Source organism: Bos grunniens, chromosome 12 (genome assembly GCF_055505025.1).
Source record: "Bos grunniens cultivar Pamir isolate PY7600 chromosome 12, Bosgru_T2T1.0, whole genome shotgun sequence".
Lineage (NCBI taxonomy): Eukaryota > Metazoa > Chordata > Mammalia > Artiodactyla > Bovidae > Bos > Bos grunniens.
This window is the reverse complement of record NC_141176.1, coordinates 30,086,815-30,098,945: the sequence shown is the minus strand read 5'-3', so window position 1 is coordinate 30,098,945 and position 12,131 is coordinate 30,086,815. Positions and strand designations below refer to the sequence as shown.

The following is a 12,131-nucleotide window of genomic DNA, read 5'->3' as shown; positions in this document are numbered from 1 at the left end:
TCCTCTTTTGTCGTCCCCTTCTGCTCCTGCCCTTTGTCTTTCCCAGCATCAAGGTCTTTTCCAATGAGTCGGCTCTTCACATCAAGTGGCCAAAGTATTGGAGCTTCAGCATCAGTCCTTCCAATGAATATTCAGGGTTGATTTCCTTTAGGATTGACTGGTTTGATCTCCTTGCTGCCCATGGGACTCTTGGGAGTCTTCTGTAGATTAGCAGTACAGATCGCAAATGAGACCATCCATATAGAGCACTCAGTGCCATGTCTGATGCCTAATAAGAAGGAAAGAAATGGAAGGGAGGAAGGAAGGAAAAAAGAAACATGATTTTTCTACCCACTTCTACTACCTTAGCCTCCTGTTTGTCAGAAGACTGAGAAAAATTTGCTTACTTCCCAGTGACATGGTTATAAAACGACACTGTTCTCTCCCGTCAACCTCAGCCCAGCATCCCTTCTCCTTACCCCTCACCCTCCCACAGCACACGCAGCCCTGCACCCTTCAGGGCCCTGCGATCCCTCAGAACTCCTTAAAATAAACTCTTATTAGAAAGACATTCACGCCAGATCTGAATCCTGCATAAAGCAACAACCTGCGTGGAGTCTCTTCCAACCCCACCCAGCGCTCTTCCAAGCTTATTCCTTTTATAGCGGTATTGTCAGCCCTGGGAGAAACAAAGCCCAGGGCTTCATCTCACACCGAGTTGTGTTGCTGTAACTGCATATTATCTGCTTCACTCCTTTTATCACACAAGATATATACGCACGTCGTTTCAGAGGGAGACATAACCCTCCTCAGGCTGAATAGAGCTGCCAGATCCGGGCCAAGTTTAGTCTTGCATTTTTATTTAGAAGCCTCAGCTAGAACTGCCTGGTGTTCATCTGTTCTTTTTCCATTCTAGAAAACCAACAGGTATGCTGAGAAGCCACACAGCTCCAGTGATTTACATCCATGTGTCTGCTGAGGATAACAAGATATTTTCCATGTCCACCGACAACACTATTAAGGCCTTTGCCCTGTTATGTTTCGATGTGTTATCCAATGCGGTTTCAGACAGAGAAGGTGTTCCTTTCATGTTTTCATTCCTCTCTCTGGAGCCTTTGGGGCCTCTGATTAGCAGATGCTTAGATGGCATTTGCTTCCATGGATCTGCTTTTGAAAGGGAGAATAGGCAAGCAGGGGAAGGGCAGGCTCTCTGAGAACTTCCTATACCTGCTCTTTGTTGGGATGAGTAAATGTTATAGCACTGAGCCCTCTGCTTACACTCCATTCAGAGATTCCTTGTGAGAATGCAGGTTGGGGATGGAGAGGGGGAGCTGGGGACAGAATGGGGACAGAAGGAGTCAGCAGTCCTTTGCCTCTAGAGGTGATCATCTTGTCTTGCAGGACACATAGAGCAAGTGGGCCCTTTCTGAAATGCTCTCTAAGGCTTAGAATTTAAACCTTTCTGGCCCTGGCAGAGGTAGCAATGTCCCTACCTTCATTTTGTTTGCCTTCATACCTCTTTTTATACACAGGGTCCTGTCTGCCTATAAAGCCCAGTCACTCTGTTATCTCTGGAATACACAGTTTTATAAATTAAAAAAGAAGAAAAACCTCACTGATTTGTTTCATTCATCACCTCATATGCTTTTCCAGTGAATATGACAAGTTTCCATGGCTCATCCACCTTCTTTTCTGGACTGTCACAGGGCCAGAGGATGGGTGTTTGGAGCAATGTGAGTTGCTGGAACCTCAGGACAGAGATCATATTCACTGCAGGTATATAAACCAGCTCACTGACCCCTCACATAATAAATGATTGATAGACGCTGAGCTGAATTGTGTCTCTTCAAAATTCATATGTCAAAATGTTAACCCCCAGTACTTTAGAATATGGTTGTATTTACAGATAGGGCCTATAAAGAAATTGCTGGGTTTTTGCTTAGTCACTAAGTCATGTCCAACTCTTTTGCTAAGTAATGACCAACTCTTTGAAACCCCATGGACTGTAGCCCGCCAGGCTCCTCTGTCTACGGGATTTATCAGGCAAGAATACTGGAGTGGGTCACCATTTCCTTCTCCAACCCAGGGATTGAACCCAAGTCTCTTGCATCCCCTGCATTGGCAGGCAGATTCCTGACCACTGAGCCACCAGGGAAGCCCCTATAAAGAAATACTGAAGGTTAAATGAGGTCATATTGGTGGGCCCTAATCTAGTATGACTGATGTCCTTACAAAAGGAGGAAATCAGGACACTCAGATTGAGAGGCAACCTTACAAGGACACAGCAGGAAGATGGTCTTCTGCAAGCCCAGGAGAAAGGTCACTGAAGAGTCCATATCTTTCCATGCCTTGATTTTGGACTTAAATCTCTTACTTCACGCTGTACAAAAAGGTTAACTCAAAATGGATCATAGACCTAACTGTAAAAAGAGCTACACCTACCAAACTCTTAGAAGAAAACATGGGAGCAAATCTTCATGACCTCGGTCTAGGCAATGATTTCTTAGATATGGCATCAAAAGCATAAGAGACTAAAGGAAAAAATGAGTTGATTTCCTCAAAAATAAAAACTCGTGCTTTAAAGGACGATATTAAGAGAGTGATTAGACAACCTACAGGATGAGACAAAATACCTGCAAACCATATATCTGATGAGGGACTTGTACCTAGAATACAAAGAACTCAGTGCTCAGCAATAAAAGCACAGATAGCTTATTTTTAAATGGGCAAAGGACTTGGACAGAAAGTCCTTTAAAGAAAATATTCAAACGGCCAGTAAACACAGGACAAGATGCTCAACATCATTAATCACTATGAAAATTCAAACCACGCCCATTAGGATGGCTAACATTAAAAGATAGATGATAACAAATGTTGGCAAAGAAGTAGAGAAATTGGAACCCTTGTGGATTGCTGGTGGGAATTTAAATGGTACAGCCACTTTGGAAAACATTTTGGTAGTTCTTTCAATGTTAACCAGAAAGGTAATATATGACCTAGCATTTCCACTCCTGGATTTATACCCAAGAGAATTGAAAACATCTGTTCATAAAAATAATTACATATGGATATTCATAGCAGCATTCATGACAGCCAAAAAGTAGAAATAAACCAAATGTCCATGAACTGAGGAATGGATAAACAAAATCCAATCAGCCATACAATGGAATATTATTCAGCAACAAAAAATGGAAACGAAGCACTATTATAGGGGACAGCACAGAAAACATGAGAAGCTCTAAGTGTTACGTGAAAGCCAGTCACAAAGGGCTGTGTACCGTATAATTCCATTTATATGAAATGTCCAGAGTAGGCAAATTCAGACACAGAAATGAGCTTAGTGCTTGTCAGGGGGTAGGGTGAGCTGGGAATAGGGGGTAGCAATTAATGGGCATGGGGTTTCCTTTTGGAGGAAGGAAAATTTTTTGAAAGTAGTGGCGATGGTTGCACAACTCTGTGAATATGCTAAAAACCATTGAACTGTATGCTTTAAAATGCAAATTTTGTAGTATGTGGATTAAATGTCAATAAAGCTGTGTTTTGTTTTGTTTTGTTTTTAAAGAAGAGAGCGAGTGAGGAGTCAAGGATGATACTAAGATTTTAGGTCTGTGATAAGGAAGGTGGTGGGTGAGAGGAGTATAATGTCAGGAGCCCAGTTGCGGATGTGCTGGAGAGAGTCGTCCTGAGAGAGGGGAGATGCAAGAGCTGGAGATACAAATTTGGGAATCAGCATTTAGATAGAATTTTAAGCCGTGGAGTAGATGAGATCATAAAGGGAGCATGCTTTCCTGCTTAGTTGCGTCCAACTCTTGGTGACTCTTGGACTACAGCCTGCCAGGCTCCTCTGTCCATGGGATTTTTCAGGCAAGAGTACTGGAGTGGGTTGCCATTTCCTTCTCCAGGGGATCTTCTGGCCCGGGGATCAAACCCGAATCTCCTGCATCTCCTACACTGCAGGCAAATTTTTTACCTGCTGAACCATCGGGGAAGTCTCATAACGGGAGCCAAAGTGGGCAAAAGAGAGAAAAGCTCTAAAGACTGAGAACAGGGGCCCTGTGACACTCTGGGATTTTACTGTTTGTGGGGTCCAGCATTGCTCCTGTGTAGTGAGCTTAGAGTCCATCTCACGGCAATGAAGAACATATTTATATAAAATTAGGTGTTGAGATCACAGTCAGGGATACAACCAGGACCCAAACTCAATTCAGTCCTCCAAGAAAAACTGATTAAAATGGTGAGATTTATGGACTTTAGTTTTTTATTTATTTTGAAAATCAAATTCATCCAAAGGCATTCTCCAGGGCCACAAAGTTGGAGATTTCATATTTTTAATTCACTTTTTTTTTTTCAAAACTTGCCACCATCAGATAATCATAATTCTGTATGTGAGGACACGTCTTCTATCCTATTTTTTTTCCTAGTGCCTCTCCATTTTCTTCCAATCTAAACTCATGATGACAAGATTAGCATCTTGCCTGTGATGATTCAGGCATATTGAATCACTTCCCAAAGTGTGTTTAAAATATGTTGAAATCCTATCTTGGAAATAGGGTGTGTAATTTATTTCAGAATATATTATTCCTATCAAATAAAAACTAATCAACTAGGAAGCAAACAGCTAAATTTCTAGCATGCCTGATCAGATAGTCTTCATTCTTTGGTTGATTTTTTTTTTTAGCCCAAATATTTCATGTCTGTAAATCATGGGGACCCACAAAATGTTTCAAGAGTCTGCTAGTTTCTGGCATTCTCTAAAGAAGAGCAAAGTGACTGATTCAGATTTCCATTTTCACTTGTTATTTTTTGTGCATTTAATATTGCACACCACAAACAAAGCTGTTTTATGTCAACAAGAATTAGGGTGGAAAGAAAGCTATTTCTTGGAAGGAAGATAGCATGGTGTGTCAGTTAAGGTAAGGCTTGCCACTGTAACAGATAAACCCCTTTTTTTCCATAGGTTGAAACAATGTAAATTAATTTCTGTCTATTGTAAAAATCCAGCACCAGTGCTTCTGGTGAGGGGCACTTTTTCTCCCTTCAAGAACAGAGCAGTCAGGACTTTGCTGGCAGTCCAGCCATTAAGACTCTGTGTTTCCATTGCAGGAGATGATAGTTCAATCCTTAGTCAGGGAACCAAGACCCCGTGAGCCACACAGTGCAGGCAAAAAAAAAAAAAAAAATTAGTGATGAACAATAATAGTGTTATTCTAGCCATATTATACCATCTTCTAGCACTCCATCTTTTATTAAATGTTTAGATTCCTTAACACAAATCTATAAGGCAAATGCTACTATTATTCTCCCCATTTTACAGATGAAGAAACTGAGGCAAAGAAAATGTAGTTATTTGTCCAACACCACACAGTGATCAGGCAGTACAGCTGGGATTCCAACCCAGGGACGGGGGGTTATGCTCTCCTCCAGTAGTCACCCTGAGGTTTCTTGCCTGTGTCCTCCAGGGATGGGTTTTAAGGATCAATAGGAAGAAATAGGGGCATATCTTGGGGGCAGCAGTAGCTCTGAGCCACAGATCAGACCCATACTGTGAGCCCCCACCGAGGAAACTGTGTCTATGGAAGAGAAGCATCTCCTGGTGGGAAAGTAGAGCAGAACTCTGGGGAGTTTAGCTGCAGTTGCCGGGCAGCTTCATCCTGGCAGAAGGGCTCAGGACTTTGGTCCCCACTTCATGCTTCCTTGTGTGTGTGTGTGTGTGTGTTAGTCACTCAGTCGTGTCCGACTCTTTGTGACCCCATGGACTGTAGCCCGCCAGGCTCCTCTGTCCATGGGATTCTCCAGGCAAGAATACTGGAGTGGGCTGCCATTTCCTTCTCCTTAGACAACTACCCTTCCTTTGGGGGAGTGAGAGGAGGGACAACGTGTGAACTTTGCATAAGCCTAAGAGATCCCCCAACAGGTGATGGCTTTGGAAACCCAGCAAAACAGGCTAGTCAAGAGCTCTGATCACTTTTTTCTCACTGCCTCCTCAGATCTGGGATCTGGAGACCAACGGCTGCTTGTTCACTGCCTCCTCCAAAGCCAGCAGCATTCAGGGTGAGCCCGGGGCCTGCCTCTGTCTCCCCGGTCCCAGAGCCCTGTATGTGGCCGCTGGTATCCTAGCACTTCTGCACCTGAGGCTGAGGTAGGAGGGTGTCCTCTGGGCCCTGGCAGTCAGCTCTCCAGAAGGTCCTGCAGAGCTCAGTGCAGCTGCCTAGGACCTTCTACCTAACAATCCAGAGCTAAGGACTCTGTGGGAGCCCCCGGCTATACACCCCACACCCTAGAGCACAGTGTACATCTGGTGAGCTCTCCCTAACATGCCCGCTGGTAACTCTGACACCACCTCCCTATATCATCCTGAAGACTGAGATCCACCCCTTGAGCCTGTTCCACCCACCAGCCCACCCCCATAGGAAACTGTCCTACAAAGCCCGGGGCTGCTTACTCAGTCCTAAGGCATCGGCCTACTTGTAGTCCCACTGTCCAGCAGCGTCCATACCTGAAACCCCTGTCCCTCAAGCAGGGCAGCCACTCTAGGACACAGCGGGCACTGCCAGGTCATCACTCCAGCCAGGCCTGGAAGGCAGGCTCTTCACTCAAGAGGCCAAAACAACCAGCTGAAAAATGGGAGCATCTCTGAGTCAAACTGCTGTTTGTTCTACATGGTATCACTGTGCAGAACAAACAGCCTGCTGGGTTGATTTTTTTAGAGCAAAGTGTCTGAAATTCCACCTCACGGCAAAAATAGCCTCTTCTCTAGCACCAACACTTGAATGCCAGATACTGTCTGCCAGTCCCCGCTCCATCTCTGGGGAGCTTGTGATGTTGACCAGGTCAGCCAAAAGCCTCCTGCGGTCTCATCTGTGACGTGTGGAGACCCTGCTCCCCAAAGTTCTAATCGTCCTTATGCCAAGCCCTGCTTTGCCCACACTGAGACTCTTCCAGCACTAAATCTGAGGTTGCGGGTCCCCCAAATCTCTGTGAGTGGCCCAGGCTTGGGGCTGACCATCGCAAGGCACTAAGGAGAGTGACGGCTGGTGACCAACGTTCGGTTCTTCAGTGTCCACTGCATGCCAGCCTTTTACCTCCTTCCCCGCTCTTTTTCCTCACAAAGTTTCTATAAAGGATTCCATTTTACAGATGAGGTGATGAGTGTAAAGGGATTGGGTGGCTTAAGAGGCGAAGTCCAAGGACACGGGTGAGCCCTATGCCCCTGGGTGCCAGTGGGAGGCACTCTGCAGGGCCTCCCAGGATCTGGCCTGGCCTTGTCCCTGCTGTGAGGGAAAAGCACTGCCATTCAGGCTTGGGGACTCAGAACGGGATGATACAGTTTGTTTGTGGGAAGATGTGCGTTAATAGGGAAGAAGGTCCACCTTGCAGTTTCATGAAGTCACACTCCTTCTTGCCCCATCAAGGAGACATGGCATCAGTTCTCACGTTTGTGGCTGCTCCTCATTGCAGACCCGTCAGGTTATGTGAGGTCCTGGGCTAAGGACGTCACGTTGGCCCTCTTTGTCCATGGGTGCTGCATCAGACATTCAACCAACTGGAGATGGAAGAAAAAAATTATTTCAATTCCAGAAGTTTCCAAAAAGCAAAAGGACCCCCAAAGTTGAATTTGCCACATATGGCAACTATATATGTAACATTTAAATTGCATTGGTTTTTATAAGTAATTTGGGGATGTTTTAAAGTATATAAAAGAATGTGCATGGGTTATATGCAAATATTATGCCATTTTACATAAGGGACTCGAGAACCTGTGGATTTTGGTGTTCTTGGGGGTCCTCAAACCAATCCCCCCCCTCAGATACTGAGGGATGACTGTATATATGGCTTCTCATTTAATCCTCAAAACAATGCTTTAAAGTAGATACCATTATTCCTATTTAATAGATCATAAAAGTAGAGTTCTGAACAGCTAAGTGACTTGCCCAAGGTCACAGACCCATCATTTGAGCTCAGGACCATCCTCTTAATCAAAGTAATCGACGTTTCGTCCCGGGTATGCATGTTGTGCCCTCGGTTCAAGTTTTCATCCTCTTTCTCTCTGTTTTTCATGAACAAGTTCTCCCCATGAGCCTCACCCAGTGGTTTCCCACAAGAAGCCCGTGGTATGCTGCCGGTACAACCCCACATTCAGGCAGGTGGTCAGCTGTTCAGAAGCATCTGTAAGTATCAAGCGTTAGTCTCTTTAGCAATGATGTGCTTGCAAGTGCGGCCCCACTGTCCTCACCTTCACGGGGCAATCTGTCTCTAGAAGTGAAAAATGAGAGGTTCGGGTCTGCTCTGCTGACCACCTGTAGTGTTTGGACACTCTTCCGTGAATGCTCACAGGGATGGAAGAGCCCACAGATTCTGCAGGGCTTGCATTGTGAGCTATTTGGAAGGACAGTCTGTCTGGTCTTATGGAATGGTTAAGACTTCATGGCAATGCTCTTGTGTGGATGATCAGTGTACCCCTAACCCCCTGCAACTCTAGTCTGGGAATGAGGGTTCACAACTTGCCGTCTACTTCCCCTCTCACCAGAACTCATGAGGACCCCACTGGCCCCATCCTGGAGGACCTGAACAGTGGCTGGCCCACAGGAGGGGCCATAATCAGCAATCATTGCTCCTTGAACAAGGAACTAGAGCACGGAAACACGGACATCCCACAACTTATGTTTTTCTGTCCTTGAGGCAATGGGAGGGCACATCCCAAGTACACTGGTGCTGCTGAAATGTTCTGAAATCTTCTAATATTAGTTCAATCACTTACTTTATTACTGACCTAGGCTCTAACATTGCAAGTGAGTGTCCCTGGCAGTGTGGCCGTGACCTCTTCCCTCATTCCTGCCAGAGCCTGGTGCACCCTGTCTTTAGGATTTACAGCATCAGGAGCATCACAGCCCGGACACGTCCTCTTCCTATTCACATTCACTTCAGCTGCACTCCCAGCATCTCTTCTTGACAAGCTTCTGCTCCAGAGATTAATGGTCACCATGGTCTTATTAAGTACCAAAAGAAGTAAATTACCTGATCTCTTGGTCAAAAATTTTTTATGATGACTCAGTCTCAGTTCATCTCAAAGAAATTGGGTTCCTGCATAGTTGGGTTCCTGCATAGTTTGGGTTCAAACTTACAGAGAAGCATTTATCCTTCAGATTTGACTCCAAGGAAGTCAGTCTTATCATGCTTCTCAGCGTTCTGCACATTCCTGCCCCTGGGTCTGTGCAAACTTTTCCCATCCCCACCCTGGAATTTCCTTCTTCCTGCTCTTTTCCTACGCGCACCTAAGCAACCCTTCAAGGTCCAACTCAAGTCCTGTCTCCACCAGGGAAAATTTGCCTTCTCCACCCTGACTTGTGTGGGCACCTCCCTCTTCCTGATCACCCCCTGAGCCTTCTGTACGGTGTTCTGCTCTGTTTCATGTGTGTGAGCCTCACCTCTAAACAATTGCTTCAGGTGTTTGAGGGCAGGAATCAGAGCACCTATGTCTCCCTCTTCTTTCCTTCTTAATCTGTCAAAAGCCTTCTTATTCTTTAAGGCACAACTCAGACACCAGCCCCTGTAACAGTCCTAGATCCCCTCCCACATCCAGGCAGAATGAATGGCTCCATTAGTGTTTGGGCTCCTAATTCTATGCTAACACAGTCTGCCTCCCTCAATGGCATTACATTGATATGCAAGTCTCCCCCAGTGGTGGGTGGTAAGTAGAGGTTAAGTTGAGATATAAATACTCTACAATTATAACTGTATGTATTAGGCATATGCTAATCAATCAATCATGAGAAACGCTGGACTGGAAGAAGCACAAGCTGGAATCAAGATTGCCAGGAGAAATATCAATAACCTCAGATATACAGATGACACCACCCTTACGGCAGAAAGTGAAGAGGAACTAAAAAGCCTCTTGATGAAGGTGAAGGAGGAGAGTGAAAAAGTTGGCTTAAAACTCAACATTCAGAAAACGAAGATCATGGCATCTGGTCCCATCACTTCATGGGAAATAGATGGGGAAACAGTGGAAACAGTGTTAGACTTTATTTTTGGGGGCTCCAAAATCACTGCAGATGGTGACTGCAGCCATGAAATTAAAAGACGCTTACTCCTTGGAAGAAAAGTTATGACCAATCTAGATAGCATATTCAAAAGCAGAGACATTACTTTGCCAACAAAGGTCCGTCTAGTCAAGGCTATGGTTTTTCCTGTGGTCATGTATGGATGTGAGAGTTGGACTGTGAAGAAAGTTGAGCGCTGAAGAATTGATGCTTTTGAGCTGTGGTGTTGGAGAAGACTCTTGAGAGTCCCTTGGACTGCAAGGAGATCCAACCAGTCCATTCTGAAGGAGATCAGCCCTGGGATTTCTTTGGAAGGAATGATGCTAAAGCTGAAACTCCAGTACCTCATGAGAAGAGTTGATTCATTGGAAAAGACTCTGATGCTGGGAGGGATTGGGGGCAGGAGGAGAAGGGGACGACAGAGGATGAGATGGCTGGATGGTATCACTGACTCGATGGACGTGAGTCTGAGTGAACTCCGGGAGTTGGTGATGGACAGGGAGGCCTGGCGTGCTGCGATTCATGGGGTCGCAAAGAGTCGGACATGACTGAGCTACTGAACTGAACTGAATCAATCAATTAATCAATTCAGTCACTGAGTCGTGTCCGACTCATTGCAACACCATGAACCACAGCATGCCAGACCTCCCTGTCCATCACCAACTCCCGGAGTCCCAAACTCATGTCCATTGAGTCAGTGATGCCATCCAACCATCCCACCCTCTGTCGTCTCCTTCTCCTCCTGCCCTCAATCTTTCCCAGCATCAGGGTCTTTTCCAGTGAGTCAGCTCTTCGCATCAGGTGGCCAAAGTATTGGAGTTTCAGCTTCAACAAGAGTCCTTCCAATGAACACCCAGGACTGATCTCCTTTAGGACAGACTGGTTGGATCTCCTTGTAGTAATGCTGCTGCTGCTGCTGCTGCTAAGTCACTTCAGTCGTGTCCGACTCTGTGCCACCCCATAGACGGCAGCCCACCAGGCTCCTCTGTCCCTGGGATTCTCCAGGCAAGAACACTGGAGTGGGTTGCCATTTCCTTCTCCAATGCATGAAAGTGAAAAGTGAAAGTGAAGTCACTCAGTTGTGTCCGACTCTTAGCGACCCCATGGACTGTAGCCCACCAGGCTCCTCCATCCATGGGATTTTCCAGGCAAGAGTACTGGAGTGGGGTGCCATTGCCTTCTCCGCCTTGCAGTAATAAACACCCCTATACTTACTGAGTTAAATTATTGATTTAAGTATTTGCTCACCTTGCAAATCTGTTGCTGTGTGAAGTCTTTGTAGCATAGTCATGCCCATCATCACAATCCATGACATCTAGACTCCATTGCCCAAGACCTTGATAAGGCCTGAATTTATGAATACCACTATATCACATTGTATTCATTCATTTGTATAAACTGAGCACTAGGGACCACCAAATTTTGATGCCTTTGAAATGCTTATAAGCTGTACAATGAAGATTAATAGAGTTCAATTAAATGTTTACAATATATTACTTATGAACTGTAACTTAACACATGCATAGTTACATGTAATACCAAAGTTTATCAGAATAACAACTTTGGGGACTTCCTTGGCGGTCCATTGGTGAGGACCCTGCTTCCACTGCAGGGGGCACAGGTTTAATCTGTGGTCTGGGAAATAAGATCCCACTGTGCCATGGCAGTCAAAAAATGTTTTTAAAAATTTTAAAGATTATTTTCATTCAAAGAGTGCTCAAGAGATGAGGCAAAAAGAAAGTAACTGCAAGACTGGAACAAGCTGGACTGAGCAAAGCTTTAAAGCTGAGGGTTTATATATCCTTCCCAGAAAATGTGTCATCTTTTCTCTTCAGCTTTGCTTTGGTGGTAAATAAATTTGGCTGCTCAAAATTCAATTCACACCTCTCTTCTCTGAGTTACATGGTCAGGAGATTTTTATCCAATGCTTCTAAATTTTCTGATCTTCTCAGTCAGTACTATGGACTGAATTGTGTTCCCCTCAAATGCATGTGTTGAAGTCCTAATGCTCGGTACCTCAGAATATGGTTGTATTCAGAGACAGTCTTTAGAGAGGTCATCATGTTAAACTGAGGCTGTGAGGGTGGGCCCTCCCTAATCCAATCTGACTGG

At 45.1% G+C, this 12,131-nt stretch overlaps 1 protein-coding gene across 1 annotated transcript in view; it reads left to right on the top strand.

Moving 5' to 3' along the window:
• Positions 1 to 12,131, top strand: part of LOC147361586 (cilia- and flagella-associated protein 337-like) — a 122,657-nt gene that overhangs the window by 80,819 nt on the left and 29,707 nt on the right. Inside the window, 3 exon segments of the mRNA XM_086330782.1 lie at positions 896 to 1,001; positions 5,967 to 6,118; positions 8,045 to 8,147. Coding sequence (XP_086186908.1) covers positions 896 to 1,001; positions 5,967 to 6,118; positions 8,045 to 8,147 — 361 coding nt within the window.